At 45.0% G+C, this 20390-nt stretch overlaps 1 protein-coding gene across 1 annotated transcript in view; it reads left to right on the top strand.

Annotated features, from left to right (window-relative positions):
• Nucleotides 1–815: 815 nt before the first annotated feature.
• The window catches only part of LOC149454878 (uncharacterized), a 36920-nt gene continuing 17345 nt past the window's right edge, over nt 816–20390 (top strand). The window contains exons 1-2 of the mRNA XM_089686956.1: nt 816–860; nt 3725–3787. Coding sequence (XP_089543082.1) covers nt 824–860; nt 3725–3787 — 100 coding nt within the window. The 5' untranslated portion in view covers nt 816–823. The remainder of the gene's footprint in view (nt 861–3724; nt 3788–20390) is intronic.

The following is a 20390-nucleotide window of genomic DNA, read 5'->3' as shown; positions in this document are numbered from 1 at the left end:
ATTGACCTATACATCCAAAACCATAGGAGAGGAAACAATGGACATCAAACATCCATCTAGACATAATAGGATAGACAGAGAGATCAGAAACTAATTTAATTTCAAAGAGGAGGTCAAAAGGTGATGAGTAATTAAAATGAACTTAAGCGGTTTTACCTGTTGAAAATTGCAGAAGGATATAAAGGTATATTCTGTCTAAAGATCTAATTGGCCTATAATGTCCAAAACAGTTGGAGAATATAATGGACATCAAATATCCATCTAGGCATAACAGGATAAACAGTTGGAAAATATAATGGACGTCAACATCCATCTAGGCGCAACGGGATAAACATAGGGCAATCAAGAATTCATTTAATTTAAAAAAATGTACTAACATAGGAGAGCGAACTTGATGGATCAGAAATCAACAGTCATCCTACACATGAAAAGGCAGAATCTTTTTGAGGACATAAAGGTGCACATTTTTAATTTTGAAGAGGCCAACTGGTTTGTGTGAAAGAGGCCAAGCACAGTATATATAACTGGAACCACCATCCCTAAACAGGGGTGGGAGCATTTGGCACCATTTGCCACCAACATGTAATAGAATTTAATATCTTTATTCTGGCTTTTTGACAACTCACATCTTTAGTCATGTAACCCAAACAAAAGCATGTCATATACTGGCACCACGATGATTGGATAATATGCTGAGCATACTTGTATAATATGACAAGAGTGCCAGGAAGGCCCCCAAAGATTAATTTATAACACACAATATATTTGGTACTGCTTACTGCCTAAAAATTTAATTTTTTTTTTCGGCAGGAAAATGTTCAAAATGTCCAGCCTGCTGTTACATTTCTTATTACTTAATGGTGAGTAGAGTTGTACATAAAAAAAAAATGTTTTTTCCCATTTTGCATTGAATAATTTAATACAGGATATGCTAATCTGTAAAATTACATTACACATTATTTCAAGAAAATACTATATGGCTGAAGAAGAAAGCGCAATGATCACAACCAGCTGTTGCTGACCCTGTCGGCGTGGCCGGTGCATTGAGGGAGCAATCGTCAGTTAGCTGAGCTCCTGCCAAGATTCATGGAAAACTTTCCTCTTTTCGCAACTAGCTCTACCTTCCCCACTCTACATGGGTAATAAAAGCTACAGTTCTTCCAACTTTCCACCCAACACTGCTTCCTGCCATTGCATTCAGGACTTTTTCACCCCAGGAGATTGGACCCACTTATCTTACTCCTTCACCAAGATGGCGACCAAACCCTTTTCTTCTAGTGGCACTGCTCCATCTTGTGCCCATTCTCCTCCAATTGTGAGCCCAGTTCTGCAAGTGTTGGGTACAGGTAGGGGACTGTCCTCTCAGTCAGTACACTCCTCTCCTTCTGATAGCCACGGAGATAAAGAATAAGACATACAGGAATACATAAGAGCTATGACTACCAGAACAGAGATGGAAGCCTTTTTAAGAAACCTGGAACAGGGCTACCGTTTTGAGCTCCGTTCCCCGTTTTTCTTTCTATGACACCATTACAACACAGGAGCAGCACCTGGACTCCCACAAGGCCCACATCATACCCTTTTTTTTGCTCCATGATGATTTGGATAACGACAAATCGGTGGAATAATATCAGGTTGGAGGGCTTGCCTGAAGCAACTAAGTCTCAGTTCATGCTACCAACAGTGAAAGGCATAGTTGCTAAATCCTATTTGGCTGCTGTTTAAAGTATGTCTTAATTCTATCTCTAATGAGAGAAATGTAAGATCTGATGACATCCCTATATACAGTATTGACAAAATAACCACCATTTACATACTTCTATGTGGAATGTGAACCTTTACATAAAACATTTTTTTGGGAGCATCGCCACTATAAGTGTGGCACTAACCAGTCTAGTAGCCATTTTCAGTTTGGTGTTTTCCATATCCTATATATTATGTGATTTTGATATGAATTTATGGTTGATCGTTCTTAGGCACCAACTTTTCTATTGGCTACCAGGAAAGCTATGCTAGGTGTTCCGAGATACCCAGCACCAAAATTGGGGGTAAGGACATAGACGTCCTATTCCTTACCGGGGTTACCGAGAACCACACAGTGTATTTAACCTCCTCGGCGGTATGATTCTTTCCGATTTTTTGTGCTGAAAGCGGTACCATTTTTTTGCATGGAAATATGTAGTTTTTTATTGTAGGCTGTAATTTTTAGGAATAACTCACTGAAATCTGTACGAACAAGAGTCTAGTAAACATTCCGCATATGAAAAAACTTGAAACACGAAATCATAAATTATAATTTAATAAATAATCATAAAAAATAATAATATAATAATAATAAATTTAATTCAATAATATAATCAAACCAAAAACACTGAAATTTGAAATACAGAGGCAAATTCGCACATCGCTGAGCAAAGTCGCAAAATCGTTTTCAGTGTCTGATGACAAATTTCCCCACGATTCATTATCACTCAATTCTGCAAGTGGTTCTGATTTACTATCGCTGTTCTCTAGCTGTTCTAAAACCGCTTTTGACGTAAAGGGACGCTTTTTGAACACCATGGACTTTTCTAAGTTTCCAGGCAGAAAGAACAGTGCAAAATGCAGGCAGGACACAGGACAAAGCAGTAGGGACAAAATATATATATGAAATGCATTGAAACAGCAATGACAGCAAAAATGAAATTTTTAAACAATTTCAAATTTGCCGCCGGTTCCGGCGCCCGTACGTCCCGACGTCACAGGGACCGGAACACGGAAGCCGGCATCGGCCAGAGGAGATGGCCGGGGACGCTGCAGGGGACACATCGCGGGAGCGAAGGACAAGGTAAGTGCTGCAGGGACCCCCTGAGCAACGCCGCATGGTAAGCCCGAGTGTAGCTCGGGGTTACCACTCTTGGTACTCAAATTTTACCCCGAGGTACACTCGGGAAAACTGCTAAGGAGGTTAAAGTGACCAGTTTATTGAAAGTTAAAGCAAAGGTTAAATATATCCTCCACCTTCCAAAAAAAATGATGTTGTCATAACATACAATGTCTGGACACAGCCACATACACACTAGAAGGTCACGTCAGATGACGATGTCAGGTTCCCAGGTACCCAGCCTGGTAGCTCCTGGGGTCCCCCTTTCACTTTACTTACTTGTTGGGAGTGCAGATACCGTGCTTCAACACACATCATAAATTCAGACTGTTTAAAAATCCTCCATAAGAACTAGAAATGTCCACAAAATGCTTTGCAGGATCTTGAGTCTAATACATTCTGATGTACATGTGTAAATGTGTATTTATTTCACAAGCATAATAATGTCCTTTTTAGTACAGGCGATATCCATATGAGCATCATGTTGGGTTCTTCAGGTATGTTTTATATATAGAATTTTGTAGGTGTTTGTTACCTTTTTTGAATAATTTTTTTGTACTGAATAAAATCGATTTTTCAGTTAACATTTTTCCAATCACGCAGACTACTTCCATACCTTAAAAGTCTCATTTATTCTCAACAGTTTTTGGTTTTAAGCGCTTTTGGACTTCCTTCTGACCTACATTTCACCTGCTTCAAGCGGGATTTGCATCCCTATAGACTTATATATTAATGTAAAACCCACTAGAAATGAACGGAAGCCCATAGACACAGACCCTAAGGGAGACTAGAGGAACCAGGTAAACACTACATCTTGCATATAAATATGTATATATGAATATATGGTATTCTTATTTTCAGCCAGCAAGTCAAGCTTTGGGCCCCTTAAGAGACTTTCAAGTTCCTCCGTACCTCCTGTTTTTAGTAAGTTGTTTACAGTTTTCAATAGCCCAAACTAAAATGTATACTGTGGCAGTGCGGTATCCTGCCACGGTGGAAAGCACGATGGAGACCCAGGATTCTCAACCATAGAGGTTGAGGGGCTCCAGGCAGATCTCCTAATGCAGAGGAAACTGGTTTATCAGTTTCCTCTTTGGTTGGTAAAGCCTGTTTTGGGACCTGTAGTCTGGAGATTTCTTAGAGATTTGGGAGGGATGAAATCTCCAATCCTGGGCCCATATTTTGGGAGCAGCCAGCGTGCTGATTGCCCAGGTGTGTGCAGGCCTTTTAGGGGAGGCCAGGCCATGATTCTGGGCTCCACCCTGGCAAACGGAGTCAGGAGGGCTCCACCCTGGCAGACGGGAGGTCTCTGCCTTGGAGTCAGGTAGAAGCCAGACTAGCTGTGTGCTGGTGCCATATTTTGGGAAGAGTCTGCAGGAGGCAGACTTAAAACTGCGTACAAGCCAGGAGGCTGAATACTATTAATTTGCTTGATGATGGATACCCCTGCGTGGGAAGCATTCTTGTTTATTTGAACTTTCTTGTAAATAAAATTGGGCAAAAAGGCCCTTAAACAGATGCGAGTTGCTGTGTGCTTTGAAGAAGAGCTCTACCACTTGAAGCGAGTTCCCACAATACACACAATAACAGTGACTCATTTCCCTCCCTCTGAATAGCCACATTCAAGGATTCACTGGCATGTTGCTGCTGTGCTCTCTTTCTCTGGAAATTTCATATTTTCTGGCAATTCACTCCACCTGTAAAGCCATGCAGGCTCCAACACATGAAGATTAATTGTGTTTAGCTGTATGTTACAGTCAAGCTTCCTCCTCTAACCAACATACCAGGCCCAACACCAAACTCAACACTCTCCTCCTTCGACCCTGTTACCATCAAGTAAGTTACCAAATTCCTTTCCAAGGCCTACTTCACCACCTGTCCCCTGGATCCTGTCCCCTCACGTCTGTTGCAGCCTCTGTCCTAAACTCTCTAACCCACATCTTCAACCTCTCACTCTCCATGGGCACCTTTCCCTCCCCACTCAAACATGCACTGGTTACCCCCATCCTCAAAAAACCCTCGCTGGACCCCACCTGTTTGAATAACTTAAGACCTATCTCCCTGCTCCCATTTGCCTCCAAGGTTCACGAGCACCTTTTTCACCGTATGAACTGCTACCTCACCGACAACAAACCTTCTTGATTCCCGACAGTCTGGCTTCCGCCCACAACATTCCACAGAAAGTGCCCTACTAAAACTCACTAATGACCTACTCACTTCTAAAACCAATGGCGCTTACTCCATACTCATACTCCTTGGCCTTTCCGCTGCTTTTGACACAGTCGACCACCCGCTCCTCCTCAGTAAACTCCACTCCATCGGCCTCCGTGACTCTGCTCTCTCCTGGTTCTCCTCTTACCTTTCTCAGCGCACTTTAAGTGTCACATAGAACTCCTTCTCCTCCGCTTCCTCTTTCTGTTGGGGTACCCCAAGGTTCCGTTCTTGGGCTCCTCCTTTTCTCTCTCTATACCTCCTCCCTGGGCAAACTGATAACCTCCCATGGCTTCCAATACCGCCTCTATGCTGATGACACCCAGATCTATCTCTCCACTCCCCAGCTCACCCCCTCAATCTCCTCACGTATCACAAATCTACTAAGCAACATATCAGCTGTCAGGAATGGACTGGCCAGCAATGGTGGGACTCACCTGCCTTTTGATCTGCAGTACCAGGGCTGGCCAGCGGGTGCTCCCAGCAATCAGAGACTCAACCTTTCAGCCAGCTAACACCTGGAACTGATGATGCTGGGGTATTTAAGGGATGGCCAGACCCACAGACTCTGCCTTGGTGTTGTGTTTGTCCTGGGCCCTGTATCTGTCCTGCATCCTGTTTCTGTCCCTCTGCCTGACCCTCTGTACTACGCTGCTTGTTACCTGTTTTGATCCCTGGCTTGTGACCCTGACCATCCCTCTGCCTGACCCTCTGTACTACGCTGATTGCTACCTGCTGAACCTGGCCTGTGACCCCGACCATTCTCTGCTTGCTCCCCCTGTACCTACCTGCCCAATTGATATTGACCCGGCCTGCCTGACGACGCTTGCTTGTATGTACTGTTATCTGTGGGTGATTGGTTGGGTTTGTTTGCACTGTATTATGTTTAGTATTGCACTGCGTTTATGTTTGTATGGTTAGTGTTAATAAATTGTATTGTTTATCACATATCTGAAGTCTGCGTTTCCCTGCATCAGTCACACACCTCTGGTCATACCTGGGAGCCCTGACATCAGCATGGATGTCACATCACTACCTTAAACTCAATCTTTCAAAAACTGAGCTTGTAATATTTCCTCCTCCCCCGTCCCCCACTCATGACTTTACCATTAAGATCAACAGCACAAACTTTGGTCCTTCCCCTCATGCCAGGGTGCTAGGCGAAATCCTAGACTCTGACCTCTCCTTTGGGCCCCACATCCACTCACTGGCTAAAGCCTGCCGCCTCAACCTCCGGAACATTTCCAAAATCTGCCCCTTCCTGACCAATGACACCACAAAACAACTTATCCACGCCTTGGTTATATCCCGCCTCGATTACTGCAACTCCCTCCTCACTGGTCTACCGTTACACAGGCTATCCCCCCTTCAGTCTATTATGAATGCTGCTGCTAGACTCATACACCTTACCAACCGATCAGTGACTGCTGCCCCTCTCTGCCAATCCCTTCACTGGCTTCCACTAACCCAATGTGTAAAATTCAAAATAGTAACCACAGCTTACAAAGCCATCCACAACACTGCCCCTAGCTATATCGCCAACCTCATCCACAGATACCGCCCAAATTGCCCTCTCCGCTCCTCCCATGATATCCTCCTCTCTAGCTCCCTCTTCACCTCTTCCCACGCTCGCCTCCAGAACTTATCCAGAGCCTCTCCCATCCTCTGGAACTCCCTACCACAGCATGTCCAGTCAGCCCCCACCCTGTCTGCCTTTAGGCGATCTTTGAAAACTCACTTCTTCAGAGAGGCCTACCCCACCTCCACCTAAGAACTGTACTTGAATCACCTCCACCAGATCATCCCCAGCAGCTATCACCTTTTGTATCACCTCCCCCTTCCTTTAGATTGTAAGCTCCACGAGCAGGGCCCTCCTATTCCTTCTGTACTGAAATGTATTGTAATTGTACTGTCTCCCTTATATTGTAAAGTGCTGCGCAAACTGTTGGAGCTATATAAATCCTGTATAATAATAATAAAAATATACCAATTGCAGCTCATTTTAAAAATACACATACTACAGTTTTGGTTGCATTGACCTGCAGCTTTCTCTTTAAACAATCTGAACAGAAACATTCAATAAATGCATCAAAATACATATCTAATGCATTACAATAAGTTTTCAAGTAAGCATAATACAGCTTGCATTTCTAATTGCAGCTGGTGTGAACAAAGCCTGGGGGCCATGGTCAACAAGCAACTTTGCAGCAGAGATCATTAGCAGATCACTTACAATGGTTTTTTTTGGTAGCTAGCTACTATACATCTGATACAAACAGCTTTTGTGCCATAATTGCTAGAATCTGCATTACTGAAGCTACTGAATAGATATTGAAGCTGGTATTTTTGTGCATAGCTCCAAAAACAATCAGTCATTGGACAAATGAACTACAATTTCTTGGAGACAGAGACCTTTCAATGATTGCAATTATTGTTCTATTCTTGGATCCAATCCTTTTTTGTATTTCAATGATTTTTATTAGTTTAAAAAACATTTAAAAAAAAACAGGAGCAACAAGACACGCCCAAGCAGAGGCCATCAATTGCACATAAAAAAATAATAAAACAGTGCTCTAACACCAACAGAGCAAAAGGTGTGCCCACGCAGGGGCTATCAATGGCACATAAATGACAAAAACATTGGTATAACATCGGCAATAACTCAAACCTAAGGCAGCTATCCACCACCACACCAAAAACAAACAGAAATAGAAAAAGAGTACAAAAGGAAAATGATGACAAGGCCATGAGCAGGGGTTTGGGAACGCCAATAACGAGCAACCTCACAACCTCAGACTAGCCGGGGGGGAGCGTGTGAAGGGCATATTGCAACCACGGCTCCCATGTTTTCAAAAATTTCCGTTGGGAGTCATTACAAATACTCAACATCTGTTCATTAAGCATCATAGTGGTCATACAGTCCCGCACCACCTGAAGAGAGACAAGCAGGCACTTCCATGCTTGAGCAATTGTTCTAGTGGCTGACAAAAACAAATAGGAAGCCAACTTCTGCTGGTGAGTCAAGAGGCCCGGTATGGGACAATGAAGCAAAGCGTTCTGAGCATCCCGTCGTATGGGGAAATGGAACAAGGTGAAAAGGAGGCCAAACACATGAGACCAAAAACCAACCAGTCTCTGGCATGACCACCAGATATGCAATACATCACCATGATGGCCAAAACCCCGAAAGCATCGATCACTGCAGGCAGGGTTTTCCTGGGCCAAACGAGCCGGAACCCAATGCCGGCGAAACAATACTTTATATGCCACCTGGAGGCGTGGTCGTATTAAAGGAACATTTAGCTATAAACGACCAGGCCCTATTCTAGTCCTCCAAATCCATGACTGCCCCCAGGTCGTGCTCCCTTTGAGCAACATATGAGAGAGAAATATGCATCGAGCGTCTGTTCAAAGCTGCATAAAGAAGGGAAATAAGGCCCGGGGCACCTGGACAGTGTTGGCAAAGCTGTTTAAAGGCAGATTTCCGATACGGGAAAGCGGAGGTGCCCCACAGTGAGGTCAGCCAATGCCGCAATTGAAGGTAACGAAAAAATTCCTCCGGAGGGACATCCCGTGACTCCCAAAGAGAATTCCAGGTGGGGAAGGACCGAGAAGTCAAAAAATGGCGCACCTGCGAAACACCATTGGCCACCCACCAAGAAAACACCCTTGGTTGATCTAAACCTGGTGGGAAAAGAGGGTTGTTAACAATGAGGAGCAAAGGTAGGAAAGGTGACATCAGGCCATTGGAGTAACGTACCGAGTCCCACACTTGTAGACCATGGAGCAAAATCGGACTGAGTGTCATAGGGTGTAGGGCGGGGGTAAGCTATAGAAGCGTCGATTTTGCAATAGGGGCACAATTAGGTAGCTCCAGCAGGACCCAGAGAGGAACGTCAGGGGAAGCGTGCAACATAGACAGCGGGGCAATCTGGCTTGCCTGAAAATACTTAGCTACATTAGGCACCCCAAGACCACCTTGGAGTCTATGAACAAAAAGCACATTTCTGGAGACTCTGGGACGCTTATTGGCCCAAATAAAATGCATAATCTTCGCCTGAATCAACTGAAGGAAATGGGGAGGAACTCGTATTGGGAGGGTGCGAAAATAGTATAACAAATTCGGCAAGATGGTCATTTTCACTGAATTAACCCGTCCTATCCAAGACAGGTGCGGAAATTGCCAGGAGTGCATAAGAGAGGACACAGAGCGAAGCAATGGATAATAATTTGCAGCAAACAACGAGTCATAGGTGGGGGTCAAGCGAATGCCTAGGTATTCAAGAGAAGAGGAAGCCCATTTGTAAGGGAAGTGGGATTGTAGGCGCAAAACCAAATCTGAAGCCAAAGTAATATTGAGAGTGACAGTCTTATCCAAATTAATACGGAGACCCGAAATCAAGGCGAAGCACACAAGAACCTGTTGCAAATTTGGAAGCATCATCAGGGGATTAGTGAGGGTCAAGATGGCATCGTCAACTTAAACTCCTGCCCTGCTTATGGAACACCCGATATATTACAATCGGCCGGAGCACTAAAGCCAGTGGCTCAAGTGCCAGGATAAAGAGCGCTGGGGACAGGGGGCAGCCCTGTCTCGTCCCTTGCCAAATAGGAAAGGGATCTGAAAAATACATAGCTTATTTAACGGAACCCGAAAGGGAAGAATACAAGGCTTGAATCCAAGAAAGAATAGAATCCCCAAAACCCTAACGAGACAGCACAAACCGCAGATATTCCCAGGATAGAGAATCAAAGGCTTTATATATGTCTAAGGACAGTAAGAATCCCAGGATTTTCCACTGTTGTAGAAAGTGTATAAGATGGACCACCTTAAAAACGTTATCACCCGCCTGCCTCCCAGGAACGAAACCTACCTGGTCACTGTGGACCAGACTACGCAGATATTTATTGATACGAAGACTAAGGGTCTTGCCGAATATCTTCAGGTCTTCATTAGGAAGAGAAATGGGCTGAAAGGCTTGCGGTTCCTACACATCATCTGTCATCTTAGGAATCATAGAGATATGAGCTCTAAGAGCGTCCGGAGAGGGCAAAGAGCCTTGTCGTAACTCATTAAAATAATCAGCCAAGAAGGGCGCCAACAGGGTTGCAAATTTCTTATAATAAAGACCTGAAAAGCCATCGGGACCTGGGGCTGCAGTGGACCGTAGAGATTTGATAGCTTGAAGCACTTCTGATATGGTGACACCGGTATTGAGGGCCATCTGCGCTGCCTCAGATAATCCAGGAAGTTGGAGATCTTGGAAGAAAGCTTCTGCCTGAGCCACAGGGAAAGGATCTGTTTTAGCGTAAAGGCACAGAAGGAAGTCTGCGAAACAGGAAACAATCTGCTGGGGATTAGAAGTACAGCCACCCGCGGGAAGTCGCAATCAGAACGGTTTGTGGGGTTTCCCCACAGAATTGAGTTTACTGGCCAGCATCGGACCCAGCTTATTAGCACAGGAATAAAATTTATGTTTGGTCCAACGCAAGGCCCGTTCCGCCTCCGAAGAAGCAAGTAGGTCCAACTCTGCAGCCAGAGTGTCCCGTGTGCGTTTATGGGCCGCGGATGGAAATGACTTACAACGAGCATCCGCAGAGGCCAGTAGAGAATGCAAATCCAAAAGTCGGCTCTCCTGCTTCCGAACCGCCACCAGCTGTATAACATGACTCCGCAACGTAGCTTTATGCGCCTCCCACAGGGGCACTGTCGATCCCGAGTTTTCCGTAAAGTATGCATGTAATAAAGATTCTATTTGCTGGCAGGTAACCTGAGTTGTCAATAGAGATTCATTAATACGCCAGTGAAAGAGGCGCCATACCGACCCAGAGAGGGCAAGGAGGAGTACCAAGGGATCATGGTCCGACAAGGGCAAGGAGGGAATAGATATTCACCTGACCAAAGGAAGCTGCTGGACATGCATGGATATATGGTCAATTCTACAAAAACTGTCATGAGGATTGGAATAGAATGTAAAGTCGCGCTCAGTTGGGTGAAGTTCCCTCCAGACGTATACCAGCCCTGCCATCTGCAAGAGAGAGTGCATATGTTCCTCTAGCACTAAGTCATGAGAAGGGGCTGCCCCCCGGGCATAGCGTCTATCTAAAGCGGAATCCAAAGTGACATTTGAATCTCCCAAAAAAAGAAGACCCTTGGAGTGTCGGGAAACGATAGTGCGAAGATGAGAAAAAAATTTATGCTGATTGGGCACTTAGTAAGAGATAAAAGTAACCTCCTAGTCTCAGAGGGTGCCCTGTAGGAGCAAATACCTGCCCGTGGGGTCCGCTATATTCCGAGCACAGACAAAGGAGAGATTGCGTTTAAAAGCTATCAATACACCCCAGCGTTTCTCAGAAGCCAAGGCAATGTAAAAAGTGGGATAATGGGGCGAAAGATACCGTGGAGCAGAGGACTGAGAAAACCTGGTATCCTGCAAACACACCACATTAATTTTTTGCGATTTGAGGTGATGCAAAACTTTAGCCCGCTTTTGAGGCGAATTGAAGCCTTGAACATTTTGTGAATGTACTTTCAAAAAGGGTGAGGCCATGGAGGTATCAGCATAGCATGCTCAGCAGAAAAAACATAAGTCAGCCAACGATTTCCACTCCCAATGGCTGTCGGACCATGGCGCCCTGAAACCCTGCATAAAGCAAAGAGAGAAAAAACAGAAAAGAAAAGAAAAAAAGAAAAGGAAAGAAGAAGACGACACAAGGAGTATGTACAATAGTACAATCGTATCACACCAATGGTGATGTGCATCCTACACTTGAAGGATACCAGTTGGGGGTGGCTCTACCACTGGACACATGGCTGCAAATGAAAACATCAAAAACATAAACCCTTGGTGGACAAAAAAGGCAATAAACACAACATCCCCATTGGAGGCCAAGCTAAACTTGGGGGTTAACCCCCTCCAGGAGGATGACTACAGGTTGCCATGGAACCCCACAACGCAGTCCAAGTGGTCCCCCACCAACCTCCAAGTAAGACCAACATCCTGGTACCCAACTAGGGCCCACCCGGGCCAACCTCCCACCTCGGAGCCCGAGGGAACTATCAGCCCATTCCACTAACGTGAACCCGAACAACGTCACCAGGACCCGTAGTAGGCCGCAACGGCAAAAAGTCATAGGCCTCAAGTCCAGGAGGTGACCCCCCCTACTCAAGGATGGAACCCAAGGGAGCAGGCTGAACCAGGCCCAATCCTGGAACACTAACAAACTGGGGATGCCTTAAGGGCTAAACTCACGGTCCCGTCAAAAAAGTCCAACGGTGAGACACAACGTGGGGGGTCCAAGATCAGCTTCAGCCCGGAGAGGAGCAGGATGGACTAGATTATAGAGGGGTCTGAGGGAGGGCCCTCTTCCTGTTGGACAACCTCTCCCAGAGGCGGCCCAGAGGAAGCGGCCTTACTGGAGATCCAGAAGAATGGGCTGGGCTCTGAGTAGCGCCTCCTGGCGGAAGAAGGTGTAAAGATTCCAGGAGAGAGTGGGCTTCCTCCAGCGTGGCAACAGAGTGGCTGCGGCCCTGGTAGTTGAAGGTGAGGCAGAATGGAAATCCTCAGGCATATTTAATTCTGCGGTTCACCAGGACCGAAGTGAAGGGCTTCAACTGGCGGTGCTTCGGAAGAGTGGTCTGGGAGAGGTCCGCGAAGAGCTGGTAGCGATGCCCCTGCAATCTGAGATCTGGGTTGTTTCTGGCCGCCAGGAGGATAGTTTCCTTAGTGTGATAGGTGATTGTAGCCATATTAGTGCACTTGCGACAGAAACAATTGAGTACTGACGTGATACTTTTTTTATTTGCACTAACATACAATTTTGAGAACAAGCTTTTGGGGTATGTCCCCTTCTTCAAGGTCCAGGCAGTACTACTTCACAAAGTTTTAGCAGAATGTTAAAAGAGATGTTGAAAGGGGGAGAAAAAAAAAACAGAAAGAAACACACACAAACAAATGTAGACAGCAATGGTTATAAAATTAGGATTAGACTAGAGATAAGACACAGCAAAAGCAAAGACTGGAAGGGGGGGGCAACACTCACAGAGGGGGTCGTAAAACTGTTGGATAATGAGTGAGGAATCCCACGTCCAAATTAAGGCTGTTATCTCTTGTATCAAATAGAATTATCATTCTTAGTTCAAACGTTTTCCTTTCCTGAATAGTTTTGAAATTTCCTTTAAGAACTAAAATATTGAGGTCTCCCATTGTGTAGTCCGGTTGTGCGAAATGGTGTCCCACAGGTGTGCAGAAGTCATCTTCTTTATGTTCCTTGATGGTATGTCTGTGCAAATTCATTCTTGTTTGCAACTTCTGTCCTGTTTCGCCAACGTAAGATCCTTTGCTACACTTTCTGCACTGGATAATGTACACAACATTACTAGAGGTGCAGCTGTATGATCCAGAGATAGTGAAGATCCTTTTTGAGTGTCTGACACTTTTTGATGGATTGATTTGGTTGCACAGTTTGCAGCGTTTTTTATTGCAGGAGTTGCTTCCAATATTTGTGACCTCATAATCAGAAGAAAGTTTCTTACTGATTAGTTTATTTCTGAGGATGGGGGGTTGTCTGAAAGCCAGTATTAGGGAATGCTGAAATATTTCTTTCAAAGTTCCTTCCTCTGTTATGATGGGTTGTAAATCTTTGATTATTTTTCTTATTCCTTCTAGTGCTGGGTTGTATGTGGTTACTGGAGGTACACGGTTGTTTGTTTTTTTCTCTTTGTACTGAAGTAGATTTTCTCTTCGAGTTCTCAAGGCTGTGTTTATGCTGGTGTTGATATTTTTGTCCTTGTAACCTTTCTTATGGAAGGAGTCTGCTAGTGTACCAAGATGTTTATCTCTGTCTCTTGGGTCAGAACATATTCAGTGGTATCTAATGGCTTGACTGTGTATGATGGTACGTTTCGTGTGTTGGGGGTGGAAGCTAGAACTGTGGAGGTAGTTGCATCTGTCAGTAGGTTTCCTGTATATTGAGGTGTGAAGCGTATCATCCCTGATGTATACTGTGGTGTCTAGGAAGTTGACGTGTGTTTGAGTATTCCATTTTTAGTTTGATTGATGGATGAAAAGTGTTGATCAATGAGTAAAATTGTTTTAGGTTTTCTTCACCTTCTGTCCATATGATGAAAATATCATCAATATAGCAATAGTATCTGTATGGTTTTTGTTCCATGCTGTTCAGGAATTTCTCCTCCAGGTCAGCCATAAATAAATTGGCATATTGGGGTGCCATTTTACTTCCCATCGCAGTGCCCATACATTGAAGATAGATGTCTTTATTGAAAGCAAAGTAGTTGTGTGTAAGTATGAATTCAATGAGCTGTGTAACATCCTCAGCAGTGTATTTGTTGTTTGGTGAGGATGATAAGGATCTGTGACATGCAGCTAATCCATCCTTGTGAGGGATATTACTATACAGGGACACTACATCCATAGTCACTAGAAGTGTATTAGATGGTAATTGCTGTATGTTGTTGATCTTGTTCAAAAAGTCAGTTGTGTCTTGCAGGAAACTAGCAATATTCTTGACTAACAGTTTTAAAATGTTTTCTACAAAGCCTGAGATTTGTTCTATGAGTGTATTCATACCTGTTATGATGGGTCTACCTGGATTTCCTGGCTTGTGGATTTTGGGAAGCATGTAGAAGTCCCCTTACTCATTATCCAACAGTTTTATGACCCCCTCTGTGAGTGTTGTTGTCCCCCCCAGTCTTTGCTTTTGCTGTGTCTTATCTCTAGTCTAATCTTAGTTTTATAACCATTGCTGTGTACATTTGTTTGTGTGTGTTTCTTTCTGGTTTTTTTTTCTCCCCCTTTCAACATCTCTTTTAACATTCTGCTAAAACTTTGTGAAGTAGTACTGCCTGGACCTTGAAGAATGGGACATTCTCCGAAAGCTTGTTCTCAAAATTGTATGTTAGTGCAAATAAAAAAAAGTATCACGTCAGTACTCAACTGTTACTGTCTTAGTGTGATAGTAAGTGAATTTAATGATGATGTCTCTTGGGGGCCCATCCGGTCATCTGGAGGTGTGGGCGGCTCCCATCTTCTTTCCCATCGGGGCAGCGGAGGGCACGGGATCAGGAGAAGCTGGAGGGAAGGTAAGTGACACCCCCCCGAGAGAGAGGAAATGGGCCGATGTACCCAGCGGCCGAGGAGTGGGCCCACAATGCGGCCATCATTCCGCTGCTCACAAGCGCCCCCCTGGATCCAATCCTTTTTTAACACCTCTCGCACCCCTTCCTCTATATAGCAGAATTTTCAATAATAATTGTTAAGCAACATTAACCAAAAAAATGTCCAGAAACTTCAGATATTGAAAATCTTCATATCCCATTATATTGTTCTGATTTATGGCTTATGATTTTTTTTTGGACTATGAAGCATTAGACTTCAACAAGAAAACATTTTATGTACTGTGTTAGACACCTTTTAGTATGCTAGTATTCTTATGTTCTTCAAAGCTGTTTCAGCATAAAAATGAACCTTGCAGTGCAAGGATTAAATGCTTGTTTTGCTTAGGGCAATAAGAAAAAGCACAATACTTTTTTTCCCCAAGTAGCTCTTTCTTCTTTCTCTCCTATACAAAAAAATTTAAAAAAATAATCAAATATAAAATTGTAAAAAATTCTACTCTTCTACCCTCTGTGACGTGAATGTTCACACATACAGTGCAGGACCATTGGCCCTGCATTGTACGTGATAACATCAAAAGGCTAGTGAGAGGGAGTTGAGGGAGGAATATAGATAATATACCACAATGGTAGACTAGTCCAATGTGAATGGATTATTAACCACTTCCCATTCGGCCCATGTACATAAACGGCTGGACGGGAGCAGTGCATGAGCAAGGTGCCCGTATTCACAGCCTATGTGTGCTCCCTGGGAGCATACGGCACCCTGATCCAGTGCCCGCAGTGTCCTCCGGACTCGGCGCAACACCGAATGCTGTATGGGACCTCTGTGTGAGGTCCTGATTCATGTGATCCTTGATTGGTCACTTCCTGACATCATTGCTTACTACGTGTGAAATCTGAATGATCACAGAGGTCACATGGCACAAGGCTATTCACAACAGCCTTGTACCATGTGACAAGCTGTGACCAATCACAGCCTTCACAGTATTTCTCAATGGATGCAATAATGCAGTCAGAGAGAAGGAGAAATGATTGCGACCGGAGCAGCCGCATAATCCGGAGCTCTGTCGCCTCTTCTGCTAATCCGCAGCCATGCTGGCGGCAGCGGATTAAACATAGTAATCGGAGGTCCCGCTGCCTCTTCCTACTGACAGAGGAGGCGAGCTGAGTGGCTCTGGCCCCTCCACGGAGCACTGCGATCCCGCAACCTACTGCGGCCTAGTAAGCCTTGGACTTTCCAGCCGTCGGAGCAAGCCGAGGCACCGCCACTCCGTTCCTGGACCTTGCCTGGCGTGCTGGTGATTGGGGGAGGCTCTCAGAGGCAGCCTTCTTCCCCAATTGACCTCCAAGGACCACAGTGGGCTGGGGTCTACTCATACAGAGCCCAGATGCTCCTACTTGGGGTGGTCCAGCCCCCACAGGGCCTAGGGCCTTCTCTGGGCTGTGACAGCCAGACCCAAGGCATATTACAACTGACAAGCACCTGGAGGGTGAGAGTGTTCCACAACCCCCCCATAGGACTCTGGCATTAAGGCCTGGGTGGTGACGGCCCCTGCATCCCTTCTGGTACTGCGACAGAGGCTGCTTCTCTTCTGGGGCCTGCACCTGAGCTGATCAGGCCTTCCATTCTTATATGGTTTATCAAATATAATTAAGGCCTACATCTACCTCTCCCCTCTTCGTTGTGATACCTTTTTCTACAATATAAAGATAATGCCGGGCGTAAGTGCTGTCCTGCAGAGACCGTTACTATTTAAAAGGCGCCTAGTCGCTGCATCGGGCTGAACTGGTCTCCTGGGGCTATTCACTCCCTTGGCAATATATTCTTCAGCTGATCACCCCAGGGCGAAATTGCTCAGAAATCCCTTACAATATACTTGCTGAAGACGCAGGAAGCTTGCAGCATGTCCCAAGATCATACCGACCGAGCATCCCCATCCTGCCTCACGCAGGATACCGCAGCTCATCCATCTACACAGGACAGCGAGTATGCACAGCAGCTTACAAAGGGGGGCTTGGAATCCTGTTTAGAGACTATGTATACTAAACTGGTCGATAAATTCCAGTCAGAGCTTCATAAAAGTACAACATCCTTTCTCAAGAAATAGCTGCGCTGGGTTCTAGAACAGATCTTTTAGAAACAAAACATGACAAGCTCAGCTTGGCCTATGGCGAGCTCTCCAGAGATCATTACCATCTACAAACGGCCTTTACACAGCTGTAGGCGCAGGTCAAAGATCTTGATAATCGTAATCGTAGGAACAATCTGCGCATTCGGGGAGTCCTGGAGATGGTAACAGATCTTTCACAGGCTACAATCAAATTGTTCAAATCCCTCCTTCCGCACCACGACACTAGATCCTTTGCATGCGATACATAGAGCTCTGTGTCCAAAGCCTCCTAATGATAAACCACCTTGTGACATTGTCCTGTGTATGAAAGATTTCCTGATAAAAGAAGATATACCCAGAGCTGCTCGCAACACCCCTGTGATCTCCATTGAAGGCTAAACTCTGCAAATTTTCCCTGATGTCTCTCCGGCCACATTGGAGAAACGTCAGAAAATGCAGGAAATTACATCTGCTCTTTTCTTGGCCCGAATTCATTACTGTCACAATCATGCACACAGGGAGAGGTGAAGTTCTCCATTTTGCTCCAAACTTTTGCATTTTGGTAATTTTCTTAAACTAATATGCAGTCACCTGAGAGGGGGAGGTGTAGCAGATCTGGTATTCAGGCACAGCTCTCACTGTGTCAAGAAGTCTTAAAGTCATCCCCTCAATCCCCCTCCCTCAGGAATGCAACCAGCGTATGATGCTGAGTCCCTGTCTAACAATTCTTGGCCAAATAAGGCTTGGCTTGGCCGCTGTGGGAAGAAGTTTTGAGTAGAAAAAAGAAGCTGTTTTTTTTTGTGTTTAGTCAGAGAAGTGAGGACTGTCGGCTCTGTACCATCTAGCTGACCAAGAGTCTTGTTGTACCATCTCAACTAAGTGCAAGACCAGAAATCCCTTTTAGCTCATCAGACTTGAAACTGCTTAATCCCAGGCATTTATTTGGCAAGTACTTATTTACCTAAACTTCTTTCTGTTATCTGTTTGCTGTGCTGTTGTGTTCTGTATATTTAAATATATATATTGGTTAAATCTTCTTTCTGTAAATATTTTTACTGCACTCTTTGACCTTTTGGTAATAAATCTTACTTTCTGAAAGTGTTGAACTGTCTCTATAGCTCTTGAATGTAACTTACGAGTCCCTGCCGCTGAAGAACGCTACTATGAATATTTAACCCTCTGTATAACCGGTCTGTAGAGATAGCGGGATACTGACGGTTAACCAATCATCCTAGTGTATTGCCGAGTTTCCTCTTTCTCTGTATATAAAGGAGGTGGTGGCAGTGTGAAGGGTTAATTGCGTAATTAACCTGACCCAGTAACAATCGCATTCAGGCTGCCAGTACGTCGATCGTGGTCCAATTATCTGGAACATCAGTGTGCAGGGTGCAGCTGGGTGTGGCATTGTTACGCACGTGACAGCGCGGTTTTAGATTGGCTAGTCCTTCGGTCACGAGTTTGGTGAGAAGGGCTGGGGTCTGACGCCGCACCCATCACAGTTACAAATGGGGTTTTCCCTTTAAGCTGATAGTTCCACACAATGGCAGCACATATACAGCCACAACTCCTCTGGAGGGGCTAGAAATCCTGGCAAAGTTGGGTCTGGCGGACGCTCCCTCACCTCAACACCCACCATCTACCCCTCGAATATCCCCTATCTAGAACACTCCATCTCCACGATGGGAAAGAAGGAGAGTCAGACAAGAACCAGGGTGAAAGGATTTTGCTCTTTTGATTATTATTCATTATTTTGATAAGATGCTGAGACATGCGGAAGACTCATAATATTTATATATGCCTGTTAATTTTGTCTTATCCCTTAGCTATTAGGATGTGCAAAAGTTTTTAATGAGCCCTCAGACCCTTAACTCACAGCCCCCATGCAGATCCTATAGTACTCCTTGATGCGTAAAACCACCCTGTTGCCGAGCATGGCCGCAAAGGTCACTGCCCTGATGTGGAGTGGCCGCTCTGCACCCCATGTTTTACGGCGACGGGGTTTGGGCCCAGTTGGCCCTTTAATGTTTTGTTTCTCTGTCTTTTCAGGTGAGGCAGTTAGCCTTCCTGATCCATGGTTTGTTATGATCTCTTTAACTATAAGGGTTCTTAGGACCCTACTTCTATTCTTTTGTGTTCAGCTGAACACAACTCCTGATACCTCCCCAGCTACTTTATGGGTGGCTCACAAGGTGCTTCTGCGAGGACACCTTAACTCTATTGCGTCAACTAGGAATAGGAAGCATTGGAAACAAATTCAGAAACTTACTAGGGAATTGGAAACCCATCATAGAACTCATGTAAGCAATCCATCACTCCTGAATAAAACAATGATATCGCAAAAGCGCTTAGAATTGAACACCTTACTATCCAAGAAAACTGAAAAGGCTTTGCGCTGGTCTAGGGCTACGTTTTTATTACATAGCAACTCAGCATCAACTATGTTTGCATGGAAACTTAATCATTCTATATGGCCAGGGGTGGACTAACCATTCGAGCACTCGGGCACTGCCCGAGGGCCCGGGGTCAGTAAGGAGCCCCATAAAATGCCCCTGGTACCTTTTATAGGCTTTTTTGGGTGTGTTTTGAGTGTGGGCAAGGACACAGGGGCCCCATGATCCCTAATTGCCCGGGGGCCCCATGAGTTGTCAGTCCGCCCCTGATACGGCCCCTCATATCTATAAGTTGTGAACTAAAAATGGTAACATCTCCTCTGCCTCATGAAGTACTGGGACTTTTTAAAGAATTCTACTCCAACCTATTAGCTCCCCCACAAACGACTTCCACTCCCCTTGACGGCTCGTTTCTTGATTCTTTACCCCTCCCTGCTCTCACACCCTCTCAGATATCGTCCCTCAATGCTCCATGCACTCTGGAGGAAATATTAGCGCACTGCAAACTTCCACAGCACCGGGCGCAGATGGGTTTACGGCTAGTTATTATAAGCATTTTGCTCCTATGTTGGCCCCTTCTCTGATGTCATTGTTCAATGATATTTTGCAGGGTGGCAGGTTTCCTGAGGAGATGCTTTTGGCTAACATGTCCCTGTTACCTAAACCCTTAAAAGATT

The sequence above is a fragment of the Staurois parvus genome, unplaced genomic scaffold, assembly GCF_062004578.1.
Source record: "Staurois parvus isolate SC_StPar_1 unplaced genomic scaffold, SC_StPar_1.0 ptg000415l, whole genome shotgun sequence".
NCBI lineage: Eukaryota > Metazoa > Chordata > Amphibia > Anura > Ranidae > Staurois > Staurois parvus.
Note: the sequence above shows the minus strand (reverse complement) of the source record. Positions and strands in the feature narration are given on the sequence as shown.